This window comes from Scomber japonicus, chromosome 5, assembly GCF_027409825.1.
Source record: "Scomber japonicus isolate fScoJap1 chromosome 5, fScoJap1.pri, whole genome shotgun sequence".
Taxonomy (NCBI): Eukaryota; Metazoa; Chordata; class Actinopteri; order Scombriformes; family Scombridae; genus Scomber; species Scomber japonicus.
In genome coordinates, this window is record NC_070582.1 from 769,040 (window position 1) to 788,945 (window position 19,906).

The 19,906-nt window shown below is 44.6% G+C and overlaps 1 protein-coding gene across 4 annotated transcripts in view; it reads right to left on the bottom strand.

Annotated features, from left to right (window-relative positions):
• Positions 1-19,538, bottom strand: part of atp2b1b (ATPase plasma membrane Ca2+ transporting 1b) — a 32,791-nt gene extending 13,253 nt beyond the window's left edge. The window contains exons 1-12 of one of the 4 annotated variants that reach the window (XM_053319582.1): positions 19,343-19,538; positions 10,945-11,142; positions 10,578-10,835; positions 9,430-9,555; positions 8,148-8,333; positions 6,891-6,950; positions 5,190-5,336; positions 3,418-3,632; positions 2,072-2,314; positions 996-1,237; positions 681-918; positions 228-407 (exon numbers count right to left, since the gene is read on the bottom strand). In XM_053319582.1, coding sequence (XP_053175557.1) covers positions 228-407; positions 681-918; positions 996-1,237; positions 2,072-2,314; positions 3,418-3,632; positions 5,190-5,336; positions 6,891-6,950; positions 8,148-8,333; positions 9,430-9,555; positions 10,578-10,835; positions 10,945-11,142; positions 19,343-19,538 — 2,289 coding nt within the window. Of the gene's footprint in view, positions 1-227; positions 408-680; positions 919-995; positions 1,238-2,071; positions 2,315-3,417; positions 3,633-5,189; positions 5,337-6,890; positions 6,951-8,036; positions 8,064-8,136; positions 8,334-9,429; positions 9,556-10,577; positions 10,836-10,944; positions 11,143-19,342 lie in introns of all 4 variants that reach the window. The other 3 variants (XM_053319581.1, XM_053319583.1, XM_053319584.1) reach the window with 3 other exon arrangements.
• Between the last annotated feature and the right edge of the window lie 368 nt (positions 19,539-19,906).

The window sequence follows — 19,906 nt, forward strand, 5'->3', positions numbered from 1 at the left end:
GGGGTCGAGACCTTTGGATCCTAACAAGACCAATAAAAAAAAACTTCTTCATGTAACTTCAAATCTAACAGTCTGAGAAGGAAAATCAATCTCTTGTTCCCAAATAAAAGAGACCCTGATTAAAATAGTGGAGGCTAAATGTGAAGTTGACCTGATGGTGGCGCTGGAGGAAAGTAAATCAGTAAATGTGTTGGACAGACAGAGGACAGACTCGCTGGTTTCCTGACCTCTCCCTGATCGTTGTGGATCCGTCGGTTAAACTCTTTCCCCTCCAGACACAGGAAGTCGTCTCCAGGCTGCAGGATGCCACATTTGGAGGCGATGGCACGGGCCGTGTTGATGTTGTCTCCGGTCACCATGCGGACAGTGATCCCGGCCCGCTGGCACTTTCTGATGGCGTCTGGTACCTGAAAACAAAAACAGCTGCAGAGTGAAGCATGACGGAGTGAAGACGGCAGCAGGAGGTTTTAATGCAGCTGTGAGACATCTGGAGGACGAGCAGACTTTATCATTTCACACCTGTAGGAAATGATTTTACATGTAAAAACATTTTAGTGAAAGATAAGAAGGAGCGCAGAGTTTGAGGAGCTCCTCCTCATCGGAGCAGGTTGAAGGACCTGCAGCTGTGTCGTACTGTGATTGGATCGGCTTGTTGCCTCCATGTGTCGGGGCTGACGTACCTCGGGTCGCACAGGGTCCTCGATGCCGACCACAGCGATGCAGGTGAGGCCGGTCAGGATTTGGCCCTCGTCGTCCCAGTCCGGCTCTCCGTCAGCGGAGGGGAAGTCTCTGTAAGCAAGGCAGATGGTCCTCAGGCCCTCAGACGCCATCGGCTCGATCACCTTCGTCACCAGATCGTCTCTGTCCCGAGATTTGAAGGCTTTGACCTCGCCGCTGGCCGTCAGGATCTTACAGCACCTGCAACCACAGGACAGGGTCAGGTGACCATCATGCGACTGAGCTCAGAGCAGTGAAAGCAGCAGCAGTAAACCTACTTCCTGAGCAGGATCTCAGAGGCGCCTTTGCTGAACATTCGGTAGCTGCCGTCGTAGTTCTTCAGCACGGTGCTCATGGACTTCCTTACAGAGTTGAAGGTGTACACCTTGAACAGTTTCTCCTCGGGGATCTCGTTGCGGATGGACTGGTAGTCTCGGTGCAGGTCCAGGGCGAATCCCAGTAAGGCACATTCAGTCTTGTTTCCTATCTGGCGGGGAAGCCCGCCCTCCTTCTCTGGAGGCTGAAGGAAGCAGGAGATGCAGAAAATAAACTCACAGCAGCTGTGACACAAAAGTCCCAACAAACACTGAACCAGACAGTTTAAAGTTAACTCATTGGCTGCCAACCATTTTCAGAGCAGAGCCCCATACTGCCAGCATTTTGACCGATCTTTCAAGACCCACAGAATATTGTGTGCTATGACTATGTAAACACTGAAGGTACCAAAAGAAAGAGAGAAAAACATAATTGACGTCAATGGCAGCCAATGAGTTAAACTGATCATCTGTGTTAATACAGTCACACGTTTCATACACACTGAAGCTGAGTCACTGGAATCATTCTTACTGTGGACTGAGATTCAGTACATGAAGCAAAGTTCATGTCCTCAAATTAACTTTAGACAAACATATTGTAAAGTTCATATGAGGCTTCAGAAGTCTGATAAATAAATGTAATGTACTAATATTCCAGTCTGAACAGACCTGCTGACAACCGACAGAAAAAAGAACCTGAAACTATTCTGATAATTATTTAAGTTTTATCAGATAAACATATTTTGTATTATTAATATTCTCTGGTTCCAGCTGGTCAGGCACGTTCTGCCTCATGAAGTAGACTGAAGATCTTTTTGGGTTTTCAGATCAAACTGATGTTAATTCTCACACAGTTTAGACCATCTACAGTAGAATCATCAGTTCATCAGCAGAATAACTGCAGATGGATCCTGAAAGTAGAAGTTAGTCACAGCGAGCTGATGTGGATCCAGGATGCAGAGACCAGAGTCCTGCATCCTGGATCCACAAACCACTTAACTCAGGCGGCTCCTGAATGGACGGTTATTTTTACAGCTTACCATAATCTTGGTGGTGTAGGCGCAGTTGACCCCGATGCCCAACACGAGCAATTCCAGGATCTTGGCGTGGATCAGGTCTGACTGCGGCACCTTCTTGTAGTGGTGTCCTGCCATGTAGACCTGCACCACCGTCATGCGGTTCATGGTGAGCGTTCCCGTCTTGTCGGAGCAGATGGCCGTGGCGTTTCCCATCGTCTCGCAGGCGTCCAGGTGGCGGACCAGGTTGTTGTCTTTCATCATTTTCTGACAGAGGAGCAGAGCAACGTTAGAGTCTGATGTTCATATTTAAACTCACCACAGTCTGAAGGGTCAGGTGGGACAGAAGTTCATCTTTAGGAGCAATAGACACTGTGAACCCTGATGTGTGCTACAAATTATAATAATATGACATGAGAGTCAACATTATATCAGACATATATAATGTGCTTCTCTCTCCTCTGTCTCCTCTCTCTCTCTCTCTCCTTCCACTTCCTCTCTCTCCTTCCTCTCTACTCCTCTCTCTCCTTCCTCTTCCTCTCTCTCCTTCCTCTCTCTCCTTCCTCTTCCTCTCTACTCCTCTCTCTCCTTCCTCTTCCTCTCTCTCCTCTCTACTCCAGCCGGTCCAGGCAGATGTTCTCCCACTCTGAGTCTGGTTCTGAGGGTTCTTCCTGTTAAAAGATGTTCTCCCACTCTGAGTCTGGTTCTGAGGGTTCTTCCTGTTAAAAGATGTTCTCCCACTCTGAGTCTGGTTCTGAGGGTTCTTCCTGTTAAAAGATGTTCTCCCACTCTGAGTCTGGTTCTGAGGGTTCTTCCTGTTAAAAGATGTTCTCCCACTCTGAGTCTGGTTCTGAGGGTTCTTCCTGTTAAAAGATGTTCTCCCTCTCTGAGTCTGGTTCTGAGGGTTCTTCCTGTTAAAAGATGTTCTCCCACTCTGAGTCTGGTTCTGAGGGTTCTTCCTGTTAAAAGATGTTCTCCCACTCTGAGTCTGGTTCTGAGGGTTCTTCCTGTTAAAAGATGTTCTCCCACTCTGAATCTGGTTCTGAGGGTTCTTCCTGTTAAAAGATGTTCTTCCACTCTGAGTCTGGTTCTGAGGGTTAGTGAATTTAAGTTATTTTGAAACCATCCCTCATGATCAGTGCTGTAGCTTCTAAGTTACTGTTTTACTTTAGTTGACTATTTATGAATCTTAACTGGAAGTTATCTACACTGTCTTCCAGCATGTGTTGATGTTGTTTGGTAGTTTTGGTTTGTTGTGCCGTCATCTCGACTCTTAAAAAGCAGATCTTAATCTCAGTAAGACTCTAATCTCTCTCTCTATAAAACAAAGGAAGGAGGAGGAGACGTGGCTGAATATTGTTTCTACAGACCTTGACAGAATAAGCCAGAGAGATGGTGACGGCCAGAGGAAGACCTTCAGGGACGGCCACCACCAGCACAGTCACACCGATGATGAAGAACTTGACCAGGAACTGAATGTAGATGGGGAGACACTCGCTGGCCCAGGGGACTCCCTGGATCCAGAAGGTATCGATCATGAAGCGAGTGATGAGGATGAGGACGGTGAGAGCTGACATGAAGAGACCTGAAGGCCGAACAGAAAGACAGAGCGAGGTAACAGAGCTGAACCAAGAAAAAACAGTTTCTAGCAGTCTAGCACCTGCGAAAGAGTCAAAGCAGGACTAGAACCAGTCAGAACAGGACTAGAACCAGTCAGAACAGGACTACGACCAGTCAGAACAGGACTAGAACCAGTCAGAACAGGACCACAACCAGTCAAAGCAGGACTAGAACCAGTCAGAACAGGACTAGAACCAGTCAGAGTAGGACTAGAACCAGTCAGAACAGGACTAGAACCAGTCAGAACAGGACTAGGACCAGTCAGAGCAAGACTAAAACCAGTCAGAGCAGGACTAGAACCAGTCAGAGCAGGACTAGAACCAGTCAGAGCAAGACTAAAACCAGTCAGAACAGGACTAGAACCAGTCAGAGCAGGACTAGAACCAGTCAGAGTAGGACTAGAACCAGTCAGAGCAGGACTAGAATGGGTCAGAGCAGGACTAGAATGGGTCAGAGCAGGACTAGAATGGGTCAGAGCAGGACTAGAATGGGTCAGAGCAGGACTAGAATGGGTCAGAGCAGGACTAGAACCAGTCAGAGCAGGACTAGAACCAGTCAGAACAGGACTAGAACCAGTCAGAACAGGACTAGGACCAGTCAGAGCAAGACTAAAACCAGTCAGAGCAGGACTAGAACCAGTCAGAACAGGACTAGAACCAGTCAGAGCAAGACTAAAACCAGTCAGAACAGGACTAGAACCAGTCAGAGCAGGACTAGAACCAGTCAGAGTAGGACTAGAACCAGTCAGAGCAGGACTAGAATGGGTCAGAGCAGGACTAGAATGGGTCAGAGCAGGACTAGAATGGGTCAGAGCAGGACTAGAACCAGTCAGAGCAGGACTAGAATGGGTCAGAGCAGGACTAGAACCAGTCAGAGCAGGACTAGAACCAGTCAGAACAGGACTAGAACCAGTCAGAGCAGGACTAGAACCAGTCAGAACAGGACTAGAACCAGTCAGAGCAAGACTAAAACCAGTCAGAACAGGACTAGAACCAGTCAGAGCAGGACTAGAACCAGTCAGAGTAGGACTAGAACCAGTCAGAGCAGGACTAGAATGGGTCAGAGCAGGACTAGAACCAGTCAGAACAGGACTAGAACCAGTCAGAACAGGACTAGAACCAGTCAGAACAGGACTAGAACCAGTCAGAGTAGGACTCAAACCAATCAGAGTAGGACTAGAACCAGTCAGAACAGATAGATGGATGGATGGATGGATAGATAGATAGATAGATAGATAGATAGATAGATAGATAGATAGATAGATAGATAGATAGATAGATAGATAGATAGATAGATAGATAGATAGATAGATAGATAGATAGATAGATGGATGGATGGATGGATGGATGGATGGATGGATGGATGGATGGATGGATGGATGGATAGATAGATAGATAGATAGATAGATAGATAGATAGATAGATAGATAGATAGATAGATAGATAGATAGATAGATAGATAGATGGATGGATGGATGGATGGATATCAGTGAGGACAGCATGTCTCCAGCTCAGTATCGTACCTGCTTTACCGATCTGCACTGCCAGTTTGGTCAGCTTCCCCTGGAGGACTGACTTCTCCTTCTTGGGAAGATTCGACTTCTTCTTCTCTGGTTCTCCGTCCTCGTTGAGAGGCTCCATCTCCACGGTGGGTCCGTCCTTCTTTTTCCCTGCAGAGGAAACAGGAAGCCAGTTAAAACTCAGCTGTTTGGACACAAATCCTCAGAACTGCTGCTGCTGACACTTCAAGTCAGTTGTATTTATTTATGTAGGAATGATATCGATGAACATTTACAGGCTGCTATCAGCTCTTAAAAGGAAACTTCAGTATCTTTCTACTTGGACCTGTTTTCCCATCTTCATGAGTCTAAGTGACTGATGGGGACAACATTTTTTAAATTGGTCCAGTATGACCCAAACTACTGTATGTTACTGTATATGACTGTATGTTACTGTATGTTACTGTATGTTACTGTATATGACTGTATGTTACTGTATGTTACTGTATGTTACTGTATATGACTGTATGTTACTGTATGTTACTGTATGTTACTGTATGTTACTGTATGTTAGTGTCCAGCATGCATACACAGACAGTCATCAGTAAACCTTAATGAAAAGTGTCTCTGTTGGTGACAGGAAGACCTGAGGAGCTGAGACACTGTGGACAGATCAGTCCTCTCAGCTGTTACACGCCGCCTTCATAGTTTGAGTTCTGCTTTTTATTCCTATCAACATCTTATTATCCCATCATTATTAACATTTATTATCTAACAGCTGATTGTAACTAACCAAACAACATGATGTGTGTTTTCTCTCATCGTCACAGAACAAGCAGCACTGCAGCTCTGAGAGTGTGTTAGGATACGCAGGCATGTGTGTGTTTTTATCTGTGTGTGTGTGTGTGTGTGTGTGTGTGTGTGTGTGAGCATGCTGATCCCAGCTCAGTAATGAGGTTATTAGTGGTCAGGCAGGCAGGAGAAGAAAAGCAGCTGCTGAGCTTAAGGCTGATAATCTGCTTGGTCCTAATCACCATCAACAGAGTCAGGAGCACCTGCTGCTGCTCCAACCACACAAGCAAGCAGAAACAGGAGCAGGCTGGGGGGGGGGGGCGGACCTCAGAGCCACCTCAGACCCCTGATCTGCAGCCGGGTCTTTGACCAGTCTAACCAGTACATACTTCCTGTAAACCAACAGTTTGTTAATTGATTGAAGTGTTCTGCATCACGTGAGCCTCGACAACAACAACCATGTTCAGTTCATTCATAAAGAAACTGTCACAATAAAACACCTGCATACTGCCTGGTACATAGTATATACTGCATACTACATACTCAATGGGTCTGTTCCCAACCTCATCCTTTCCTTCCTTCCTTTCCTTCCTCCCTTCCTTCTTTCCTTTCCTCCTCCTCTACTAAATCTGACATCATGTGAAGTATGTAGTGTGTTTAACTGCGTCATGATTTAGAGTATGTGAGAAGATGTTTTGACTGTTCCTCCCTTCCTTCCTACCTCCTTTTCTTCCTTATTCCTTCCTACCTTCCTACCTCCTTTTCTTCCTTATTCCTTCCTTCCTTCCTACCTCCTTTTCTTCCTTATTCCTTCCTTCCTTCCTTCCTTCATTTCTGTCCTGCCCCCTACCTACCTCCTTTTCTTCCTTATTCCTCCCTCCCTCCTTTCCTTCCTTCCTTCCTTCCTTCCTTCATTTCTTTCCTGCCCCCTACCTTCCTCTTTTTCTTCCTTCTTCCTTCCTCCCTCCTTTCCTTCCTTCCTTTCCTTCCTCCCTTACTTCCTCCCTCCTTTCCTTCCATCCTTCCTCCCCAGTATGTAGTATAGAAGTATGTAGTATAGTAGTATAGAAGTATGTAGTATGTAGTATAGAAGTATGTAGTATAGAAGTATGTAGTATAGAAGTATGTAGTATGTAGTATGTAGTATAGAAGTATGTAGTATGTAGTATAGAAGTATGAAGTATGTAGTATAGAAGTATGTAGTATAGAAGTATGTAGTATGTAGTTTAGAAGTATGTAGTATAGAAGTATGTAGTATGTAGTATAGAAGTATGAAGTATGTAGTATAGAAGTATGTAGTATAGAAGTATGTAGTATGTAGTATAGAAGTATGAAGTATAGAAGTATGTAGTATAGAAGTATGTAGTATAGAAGTATGTAGTATGTAGTATAGAAGTATGAAGTATAGAAGTATGTAGTATAGAAGTATGTAGTATAGAAGAATGTAGTATAGAAGTATGTAGTATGAAGTATAGAAGTATGTAGTATGTAGTATGGAAGTATGTAGTATAGAAGTATGTAGTATAGAAGTATGTAGTATAGAAGTATGAAGTATGTAGTATAGAAGTATGAAGTATAGAAGTATGTAGTATAGAAGTATGTAGTATAGAAGTATGTAGTATGAAGTATAGAAGTATGTAGTATGTAGTATAGAAGTATGTAGTATGTAGTATAGAAGTATGTAGTATAGAAGTATGTAGTATAGAAGTATGAAGTATGTAGTATAGAAGTATGTAGTATGTAGTATAGAAGTATGTAGTATTGAAGTATGTAGTATGTAGTATAGAAGTATGTAGTATGTAGTATTGAAGTGTGTAGTATAGAAGTATGTAGTATGTAGTATAGAAGTATGTAGTATAGAAGTATGTAGTATGTAGTATTGAAGTGTGTAGTATAGAAGTATGTAGTATGTAGTATAGTAGTATGTAGTATGTAGTATAGAAGTGTGTAGTATGTAGTATAGTAGTATGTAGTATGTAGTATAGAAGTGTGTAGTATGTAGTATAGTAGTATGTACTATGTAGTATGTACTGCATACTACATGAACCAATGAAACACTCAGAGAATCTTTCTGCTCACCTTTCTTTCCTTTCTCGTCTTTTTTACCTGTAAAGGAGGAACATGCACCAGTCAACGATGCATACATACATACATACAACGTTATGAGTCCTCTTTTAACTGATCCCTTACTTTTCTTGTCCTTCTTCTCTTTCTTCTTGCGGTCCTCTTTCTTCTTATCTTTCTTCTTTTTCTCGTCCTCGCTGTCACCGTCTCCATCCTCACTGGCTCCCAGCAGCTTGAAGATGATCCCAGTCTGAGAGTTCACCCCCACACCAGTAACCACCATCTTCCCAGAGCCCTCCATCACATGAGTCCCTGAGAGAAGAAGAACAAACATCCGTCATCTGGTCTTCCTCCTCAGCTTCATCGTCTCTCATCCAACCTGAGGACAGACACTGACCAATCTGATCTCATCTGGGCCGGATCATTAAAGAGATGGAGGGAAGGAAGGAAGGAAGGAAGGAAGGAAGGAAGGAAATAAGAAGGGAAGGAAGGAAAGAGAGGCAAAAGGAAGAAGGGGAAGAAAGGTAGGAAGGACAGATGGGAGGAAGTACAGAAGGAAGAAAGGGAGGAAGGACAGATGGAAGGAAGAAAGGAAGGAAGGAAGGAAGAAAGAAAGGATAAAAGGAAGTAGGAAGGACAGATGGAAGGAAGAAAGGGAGGAAGGAAGAAAGGGAAGAAGGACAGATGGAAGGATGAAAGGAAGGAAGGAAGGATAAAAGGAAGTAGGAAGGACAGATGGAAGGAAGAAAGGAAGGATAAAAGGAAGTAGGAAGGACAGATGGAAGGAAGAAAGGGAGGAAGGAAGAAAGGGAAGAAGGGCAGATGGAAGGAACAAAGGAAGGATAAAAGAAAGTAGGAAGGACAGATGGAAGGAAGGAAAAGAACACAGGAAGGAAAAGGGCCGGATAGCACCCCTGGGCGGGCTGGTTCTGGCCCACGGGCCTCATGTTTGACCCCCCTGGTGTAGAGGCAAAGTTATCTTCTTGGATTTAGGGTCAATTTGACCCGGGAGGAGGACAGGAGGGTTAAAGCTGATCATGTGTCAGTATGACCGTCACACACCAGGAAGCTTCATAAGCAGCCTCGGCTTCTCTTGTGTGCTTTGGTCTCTTTTGGTCTGTCTTTTCATTTTTTCTCAGTGTTTCATTCCTTTCTTTCTTCATGCTGTCTCTTCTGATCTGTCTCATTATCAGCTGGTCATCACGTGTAAATCACTCTGAACTACACCAGCCTGTCTGAAAGCTGCTACATTCATACAGTTTGATTTGATTGATTGATTAAACAGGCTGTAGAGCTGTCGTCCAATCAGATGAATTAATAAATAAACTCAAATAACTTTTTTCAGAATCAGATAAAACAACAGTATAGGAGCTGGTTTAAAGTCGGGATCAGACTGACCCTAACCCACCTGAAAGCAACATGGGATCTTTGTCCACACTCTTCTTGACATGATCCGACTCTCCGGTCAGAGAGCTCTCGTCGATCTTCAGATCGTTGCCCTGAATCAGGACGCCGTCGGCGGGGAGGAGGTCACCTGGGACAGACACACACACACGGGTCATTACGTCATCATTACATCATCATTACATCATCATTACATCATCATTACATCATCATTAGCATTCATACAGGATCATAAACAGGCCAAACTGTATGGGCTCCAAATGTTTCAGAAACTGACTAAATGGGCCCAAACATATGGGGCCTACATGAGTCTCACCCAGTTGGGCCCCACCTGGAACCCACTTGAAGCCCATATGAGGAAACACAGGTGGGGTCACCATGGCAACTGTGGACAAACCCACTTTGGACCCATATTACAGCCCAGATTGAACCCTTATGGGCCCACATGGCTGCATGGGTGCATTCTGATGTTCACATGTTAATATTTAATTATCTGTAGAAGCTTGTTAAGTTTGTGTTGAGATGACGATGAAGACACAGTCCAGAGGAACGAGGACCCGTCTCTGTGGTTCAGATTTACAAACACTGGAGGAGAACTGTACACTTTATTCATTTCTTTAGTTTTTTTGGTGTCAGTCGTGTTTAAGACTGAGACTGAGACTATCTGCATCACTGAGGCTGAGTTCCTTCAACATGAGTGCAGACAGAACATCTCTCATTATTAACACACTTAAAATAAATAGATTTTTATGTTTTTAAATTCATTTTTGTATTTTATATGTAATTTTAGGCCTCATGTGAGCTGTTACGTCTTTTATTTATGATGTCTTATTTATTCTTTGTGCAGCACTTTGTTTTGAAAGTGCTTAACAAATAAAGTTGGTTTGGATCCAAACCCAAAAGGAACAAGAGATAAACTGGAGGCTTGCTCTGGTGCCATGTTTTATATTTCATCATTCAGTCGATCGTGGTGCGTTCAGGTGTTCTGTAAAAAAGAGTCTTTCATTTTTCAGCTGCTGATCATCTCACTGTGTGACCAGAACTTCAGCGCTCATATTAAAATAAGGATTTCACTGTGAGATACATATCCTCCGTGCTGCAGACGTATTTCAGTGTTGAGGTGTGACGCTCGGCTCTCCTGCGGCCTCTCACCATATTTCACTTGTGCGATGTCACCGGCGACGATCTCGGACACTTTGATCTGGACGACTTGCCCCCCTCGCACCACGGTGAACTTCTGCTCCTGCTCGATGCGGCTCTGGAGGCCGCGGAACTGCTTCTCTTTGCTCCAGTCGTTAAACGCCGTTACCAGGACGACGCAAACCACCGACAGCAAGATGGCGGCGCCTTCGATCCAGCCGGTGTCTGCCTCGCCCTCGTCCTCCACGCCGCCCGCCGCCGAGCCGCAGTCTGAGCAGACGCAACACAGAACGACACACAGATAACAAACATCAGTGCTTATGATGAGATTATGATGAAATTACCACAGGAAGAAAGGACAGGAAGCATCTGAACTCACTCTGTCTCTCAGCGTCTGGCGGTCTGTAGAAAGAAAGGCCGAGTGAAATGATGGCAGCCACCTCCAGGATGATGAGCGTGACGTCCTGCAGGGCTTCCCACACTAACTGCACAAAGGTTTTTGGCTTTTTAGGAGGGATGATGTTCTGTCCAAACTCCTCTTTCCTTCTGTCGATGTCCTCTGAGTTTCCATCTAAACCTGCAGCGGGAGACACAAAGACATCATCACTCTGCATGTCCTACCTGAGCCTGTCTTCCACCACACTGCATCTTTACAGTTTATAACCTGCAGTCAATCAGGAAGGTACAGCAGAGAGAAAGAAAAGAGAACAAACAGCATCAGAAACTCTCTCAGACCTCATTTAGTAGATTAAAGATTAAAAGTTTAAAGTTAGGGATGAAACAGTTTCCTTCCAGTTATAAATGACAAAGATTATGCTTCATCTTTACTTCATCAAAGAACAAATCTCTCTTTATACATTTAGGCTATCTTTACAGACACGCTGTTTGTCCAGACTTTAAGGAAACATTTCAGAAACATGTTTTACTTCTTCTTCCTTCAGCTGGATGTTTGTTCAGAGTCTGTTTTCATTGATCTGCTGAAGGAGGAAAGTTTGTCTGAGCTCACCGAACAGCTGATTTTACAGATGATTTGGATATATAATCTGGATTATTAATAAGGGCGAATGAATGAATGAATGAATGAATGAATGAACCCATACCAGCTGAGCAAGGACAATGTGAGGACAACAGGAACAAAACATTTGAATGGAGGTATCGTCAACATTAACATTTCTACAAAACTCAACCTGGAGAGATTCCTTCTACTGTCCTCTCTGGTTGGACACACTGATGTCCAACATTGACGACTCTACAGGCCATGATCAGGATCATTGCTGCTATTACTACTGTCATATAATGAGATGCTGCCTCGTGTAATGGTTTTGATACTCATTAAAAAAGATGGAAGAAAGAACATCTGATCCGTATCAGGATCAATGCTGTTGATGATCCAACCTTCCTACAATTACAATCTGAGCCTCGAAACAAGCAAAAACTGAAGAGAAATCAATAAAACCAGTCACACTAAAGTCTTTTCACCCTCTGGTTGTGCCAGAATCAGGTTTAACAGGGTCTGACGACGTCTGGTGTGTCTGGCACGATCCTGAAGCAGCAAACCACAGCCTGAGGAGCTGTGTCAGCATTAAGCTTCAGCTGAATATACACAAGTGTAATAAATAACTGGATAAAAAGGTTGTAAGGAAACAAGACAAGAGTTCAATGAACAGTGTCTAACGAGTTTTTGGTCACATGGAGACACAAGATACAAAGTGATTCATGAGTCTCTGTGAAGGTGAGAAGAGTTCTCCCAACTCTTTGATTTGTAGATCTGAATGTTTCTGTTAAAGTCAGACGAAGAGGTATCTAAAGGTGGCGCTGTCATGTGTCTGCTGTCTCTATAATAAAGGTTTACAGCGTCAACTCCACTGATGTTTAGAAAGTCACAGAACAGAAACAACTATAAACCCTGACATGAAAAACACATTACTGTAGAAAACCTTCAAAATCCAAATGTTGCATTTAAGACATCGTCTCTTTCATTAGTTTGCTGCAGCTGCTGAGGGTCATGTGCACACTGTCCATCTGTGCTGTATGGACAGGTTTCATATCGGAGAAGAGACCTTAGTTATTAGTCAGAGACCTCAGAGGAAATATAAAGTCACATCCAGATGAAGCTCTCAGTTCAGCAGTCAGTCTACGTCCCAACCCTCACCTCTGCCACCAGCTTTGGGTAGTGACCCAAACAATGAGATGCTGGATCCAAGCAGAGAGAGTCTGGGCTCAGCCTTAGAGACCGGGTCAGGAGTTCAGACATCCGGGGGAGGCTAGGAGTAGAGCTGCTGCTCCTTCACATGGAAAGGAGCCAGCGGAGGTGGTTTGGGCTCCTGGTCAGGATCCTCCTGAGACCCAGAACACACTGAAGGGATTACATATCTCTATAGGAGGTCTGGGTTTCATTGGTCAGCCTGATGCCACCGAGAGCCGACATTAGCCTATCACAGAGGAGATACTGTGAAGCAACATAGTTTGTGGGTCTCTTTCAAAATGAATCTGAACAAATGAAGTGCTAGATCCAACTATTAGAACTTGTTGTTTTAAAAGGCGACACATGGTTCATGATATGTGGTGTTAATGTGTGCAGCAGTGAGGTGATAGAGCAGGACTCACTCAGACCGCGTTCAGTCAGTCTCGTCAGGTTTTTAACTCCTCGTGTGATCTGAGAATGAAACCTCGGACCGCCGCTGCAGATCAGCGAGCAGAGCACTGGGCATGCTCTGTGCTTTCAGGTGAGAGGGATTACACTGAAAGTTAATGCATCTGTCCCCCAGCTGTCGCCACGGAGACACACAGAGAAGCAAAACACTGGGATGGATTTTCCACCGATTTCAAGCTGCTGCTGACATTTTACTGCTCTGTGGCAGCAGGAGACGAGACATGGAGGTGTTTACTGAGCGCGTGCAAGACGGACAGACTACATGAATTAATGATGAGGTGGAAAATGTCAAAGGACAGAAGTTTAAGACATACTGAGACGAGTCCAGTGTCTGTGGGTCAAAGCAGTGTGAAGGAGAGCATCGGGCGAGGCTGTGCTGGGTGAAAGAAACCTATTAAATATAAGCGTGTACATCTAAAACTGATTATTAGAAAGCAAAATGAAACAAGCTGCCGTCAGATAAGCAGCTATCCAGGTCAACTATGGAAGTCATGATTAACAGAGGAGTTCTACAGAGAGGTGATTGATTGATGGGTTTTATATGGACCAGTTACCATAATGGGAGTACTGGTATCTCAGTGATGAATGGGGAAACAGCTCTCAGGGCAGTCATCTAATAAATCTCAACCCCAACCGGTTGAGGCAGATGTCCGCCCACTTCTGAGTCTGGTTCTGAGGTTCCTTCCTGTTAAAAGCGAGTTTTTTCTCGCCACTGTTGCTCATGTGGGAATGTTGGGTCTCTTTAAATGACACCTGAAGAGTTCGGTTTAGAACCTGCTCTATGTGGAAAGAGTCTTGAGATAACTTTGTTGTGATTTGGCGCTATACAAATAAAGATTGATTGATTGATTGATTGAAGTGATATCTGATATAGAACTTTTCCCTTTTTGACCACTCAAAGCTTTTACACTACATGTCACATTCATACACTGATGACAGGAGCGACCACACAACCTGCTCATCAGGAGGAAGCTAACATCTGTTGCTCATGGACTCATGGACTCATGGACATGCAGGGAATGGGACCGCTGATCTTCCTCCTGAGCCACAGCCAGTCTGTAGGTAACGGCTTAAAGAGGTAGAATCAGTGGTGGACAGTAACAAAGTAAATTTACTTAAGTACAGTTTTTGAGTATCTGTACTTTACTTGAGTATTATTTTTGGGAGATAATTTTACTTTCACTACATTCGAAGGACAAATATTGTACTTTTTACTCCACTACATTTCTATTGATGCTCTCGTTACTCTCTACTTTTGAGTTTACGTCAGCTGATGATCTTTGTCTTAGTCGTATTGCCGTCGTGCCGTACAAAGAAATGAAGAAACTCCCACCGAGCAGGTCTTATCTCAAACCCATGATTGAGATTTTTGTCACAAAAACTGATCACGGCTACAAAAACATGTCTTCCAACCTGAAAAACTATGTCGTGGTAAAGTAGTGTGTACTCTGTCCACCTCTGGGTAGAATATATGAATATATGAAGAGATCTATGTAATCCCACTGCTCACCTGCACCTGAGTGACAGGTCCAGTGGCTGCAAATTCAATGAAAACTGCAGAGCACATCTACACATCTACACATTTGCCTCTTGCTCAGTGGTTAGCACTGTTACCTCACAGTAAGAAGCTCATGAATAGAATAGATACTTTATCATCATTGCACTGATAAAACAACTAACCCTAACCCTAAAAACAGAGTCCTAAAATAAACTATTTCCTTAAAAATAGTCATAACAAATAATCATTATCATATAAGATAGTGAATAAATAATTGACTGGCTTTGTTTTTGGTGATGTCTTTGCAGGATTTGACCAAACTCGGTGTCTTGTCCTCTACAGCAGGACTGAGTGTAACTATGTGTTTACGGTTCATGTGTCAGTCAGGAGAAGCTACAACTCCTTAAGACCTGAGCCAAGTTCCCGCGTCCTGCTCGACACCTGCTGATTAAAACACAGGGAGGGGGGGAGGGGGGAGGGGGGGAGGGCGGCTAATCTGACCAAGGCTCGCTTAAGGTGGACTGATCTGATCTTCAAGGTGGAGCAGCTATTCACATTTCAGCGTCAATCAGCTGAGGACAGAGAAGAGTGCGACAGCTGCCGGGAAGGAGGAAGGAAGGAAGGGAGGGAAGGAAGAGGGAAGGAGGAAGGAAGGAAGGGAGGGAAGGAAGAGGGAAGGAAGGAAGGACAGAAGGACAGAAGGAAGGAAGGTAGGAACAGTGCGACAGCTGCCGGGTGTTTCTACACATCGCCGGACGTCGAGCGCCTGAAAGATGATTGGTTTAAAAAGTCTGCGCTGCGTCACCACGGTAACCACACTAACCCTGCGTCACCACGGTAACCACCCTAACCACAGCAGAACCAGAACAATAAAGTTCACCTCACACTGACGGGGATTATCTCTCTGCTGGTCGACTCTCATACAAAATGAAACCAAACGGTGTCTGGAAGCTCAGCATCGGTTACAACAGAGGAGTCAAACTCATCTTCATTCAAGGGCCACATACTGACCAATATGATCTCATGTGGGCTGGATCATTAAAAGGTAGGAAGGAAGGAAGGAAGGAAGGAAGGAAGGGAAGACAGATGAAAGGAAAGAAGGAAGAAAAAGAAGTCAGGGAGGAAGAAAGGTAGGAAGGATAGACTGAAGGAAGGAAGGAAGGAAGGAAGGAAGGAAGGAAAAGAAGTAGGGCTGTCAGCGTTAACGAGTTAATCGCGATCAGATTAATGCAACCCATAACACGTTAATTTTTTAAAATCTCATTTTAATGTGTCAAGCCTTTTTGTCCCTTCTCCTCCCCCGTAGACGGCTCCTCTAGCTGTAGCGCTATGCTTTGAAGTGGCCTCCTGCAGTAAACCTACCGCGCTGATGGAAAGTAAGAGAGCTACTGGACTTTTGAACGGCTTGTTTAACTTTAAAACACTTCCAGACGCTTCAGTTGACAAGTCAAAAGTAAAATGCAACCTGTGTCAAACGGAGTTTAACTACCACCGGAGTACGTGGAGTTTGAGTTAGCACCTCCACGCTAAACACCCAGGTGCAGCCAAGCCAGCCTCAGCTCCACCAAAGGACCATTTTGGAGTGTGGGAGTCGCAGCAGAGCCGTGATTGATTCCCAGTTAAGACACTCTGGTAAGAAATGCTTTACATTATGGGCTTAAAACTGCCTTCAAATGGAAAATAACAGGATTTAAACCCTTCAACAGGCAGGGATGGAAAATGAGATGTAAGTAAAATATTTCCACTCATATTTTTAATATATTGTAACGTCCTTCAATAAACACCGAGACGTTAGCCGGTTTAGCTGGCTCTTTATTCCTTTTTATTACACAGGCTACTGTGGGCCGTAGCCAACGCCAAAACAACAAAACCTAATGTAGTAGCTCCTTAGCCACACACGTGCTGCCGTCTTCTTCTCAGAGGCTAACAACAACAACACACCTGCACGCTAGCTGCAAGTCTCACTCTCAAGACGCGTTCACAGACACTCGGGAAAAACAGCACTTAAACTGAACAGAACAGAAACTGGCTTAAACTCTCAAATTTTATAACACAAAACAGTAACATGCCCAGTTTGTTACAATATTTTGGATTTTATGAGTTGTATCTCCACCAGGATGCGTTGCCCTTATTAAGGTATAAAATGGTGATAATGATAAAAAACACTTGGGTTAAACATGCAATCAAAAATGCGATTAATCGCGATTAACTATGGGAATTATGCGATTAATCGCGATTAAAAACATTAATCGTTTGACAGCCCTAAAAAGAAGACAAGGAGGAAGGGAGGAAGAAAGGTAGGAAAGATAGACGGAAGGAAGGAAAAGAGGAAGAAGGAAGAAGGCCGGATTGGACCCCTCGGCGGGCCGGTTCTGGCCCACGGGCCGCATGTTCGACCCCCCTGGTTTACAACATCACAGTCTGTATTCTCATTTTACATTAAAAGAAATCCTGATTGGTGCCAAAAGATATTAACTATAGAAAGTAAATATTTAATACTAAAACTTTTAGTCTAGCTTTTTGGAGCATTTAAAGATTTTAAAGCTAATTTATTATTTTATGCTGCAATCATTTTATTTATGTCTTTCTATTTTTCTGTACTTTGTTTTTATTATGGGGGGGGGGGTTAATTGTATGTTTTAAGTTTCTCAAATTACATGTTTTTCTGTTTTATGTAAAGCACATTGCCATTGTGTATGAAATGCGCTATATAAATAAAACTGCCTTGCCTTTAAAACTGTTTCTAACCTGCAGATGAATAACTGGCTCATGGAGTCACAGTCTTCAGCAGTAAAAATAAAAATAAAAGCAGAACTGGTCCGGTCACATGACGCAGCGAGGTCACATGACGCAGCGAGGTCACATGACGCAGCGAGGTCACCGTGAAGCCGAGCAGACACGAGGAGCAGCTCAGGTTTTATCTTTGCTGCAGTTTAAATGTTTAAATGTTTAAATGTGACGGTGGGCAGAAGATAGAAGACAGTTTAACCTCACAGCAGCTCGTATCATAGCAACACATTTTAACCTTTAACCCTCCTGTTGTCCTCGAGTCAAGGAAGGAATGAGGAAGAAGGAAGGAAAGGAGGAACAAGGAAGGAAGGAAGGACAGAGTTACTACTGCAGCTGTGAGCTCTGGAAAGTCCCAGGTTTTGAACATATGTGTGTGAGTTTGGGAGTCGGATGCAACAGCAGCACATATTCTAATCAGGCTGGAAACAGAAACTGATGCTTCAGGATCTTAATGATGCTGAGAACTCTGCTGATGTCTCCTCAGCTGGTTTCTGCTCAGCTGACTGAAAGTATGAGATCCAGGGAAAAGGATCATTCGACACATGAGCTGAAATATTAACTGTGAACTGCTGCAGCTCCTGTTTAACAAACTGCTGCAGCTCCTGTTTAACATACTGCTGCAGCTCCTGTTTAACAAACTGCTGCAGCTCCTGTTTAACAAACTGCTGCAGCTCCTGTTTCTGGTTCATGTCTAAACAAACTGCTGCAGCTCCTGTTTCTGGTTCATGTCCAAACAAACTGCTGCAGCTCCTGTTTAACTAACTGCTGCAGCTCCTGTTTCTGGTTCATGTCCAAACAAACTGCTGCAGCTCCCGTTTAACAAACTGCTGCAGCTCCCGTTTAACAAACTGCTGCAGCTCCCGTTTAACAAACTGCTGCAGCTCCCATTTAACAAACTGCTGCAGCTCCTGTTTAACTAACTGCTGCAGCTCCTGTTTAACAAACTGCTGCAGCTCCTGTTTAACAAACTGCTGCAGCTCCTGTTTAACATACTGCTGCAGCTCCCGTTTAACAAACTGCTGCAGCTCCTGTTTAACTAACTGCTGCAGCTCCTGTTTCTGGTTCATGTCCAAACAAACTGCTGCAGCTCCCGTTTAACAAACTGCTGCAGCTCCCGTTTAACAAACTGCTGCAGCTCCCGTTTAACATACTGCTGCAGCTCCCGTTTAACATACTGCTGCTCCTGTTTAACTAACTGCTGCAGCTCCTGTTTAACAAACTGCTGCAGCTCCTGTTTAACTAACTGCTGCAGCTCCTGTTTAACAAACTGCTGCAGCTCCTGTTTAACAAACTGCTGCAGCTCCTGTTTAACTAACTGCTGCAGCTCCTGTTTAACAAACTGCTGCAGCTCCTGTTTAACATACTGCTGCATAACAGTATGAGAGGAGAGGAACTGTATCCTGTCTGGTTGAACGTTGAGTACACACTGAACATCTTTACCTTCGACAGGTGAAGTCCTGAGTCTGGCACAGAGTAAGGAGGGAGGGAGGAAGGAAAGAAGGAAGGAAGTAAGGAAGGGAGGGGGGGAGGAACCTTTACCTTCGACAGGTGAAGTCCTGAGTCTGGCACAGAGTAAGGAGGGAGGGAGGAAGGAAAGAAGGAAGGAAGTAAGGAAGGGAGGGGGGGAGGAACCTTTACCTTCGACAGGTGAAGTCCTGAGTCTGGCACAGAGTAAGGAGGGAGGGAGGAAGGAAAGAAGGAAGGAAGTAAGGAAGGGAGGGGGGGAGGAACCTTTACCTTCGACAGGTGAAGTCCTGAGTCTGGCACAGAGTAAGGAGGGAGGGAGGAAGGAAAGAAGGAAGGAAGTAAGGAAGGGAGGGGGGGAGGAACCTTTACCTTCGACAGGTGAAGTCCTGAGTCTGGCACAGAGTCCGTTAACGTCTCCGTAGGACTCCTGGATCCGGGTCAGCGCCTCGGCTCCTCTCAGCTCCATGAGCGACCGCAGCTCCTGCAACGAGCAGCTAAACTCTGTGTCATGGTTGGCCTCGGCACGGCGGCCATGTTTGGACCCACGAAAAGAGCTGTTGGCCATGTTTCCTTCCTCCTTTCCTTCCTCCGGGGTTCAGCAGAGGCCTTCCCTAAAAACACGGACTCAGTGGTCGGCCTGAGGTGCAGATCTGGTCTGACAGGGACTCTGTGACTGGAGAGAGATACATCAGACCATCAGAGAGGCTTTTAACCCTCCTTTCCTTCCTTCCTTCCTTCCTTCCTTCCTTCCTCCTTTCCTCCCTCCCTCCCTCACTCCCTCCTTCCCTCCTTCCCTCCTTACTCCTTTCCTTCCTTCCTTCCTTCCTCCCTCCCTTCCTTCTCTTCTTACTTCCTTCCTCTTTTCCTCCTTACTCCTTTCCTTCTTTCCTCCCTTCTGTCCATTCCTTCCTCCCTCCCTCCTTACTCCTTTCT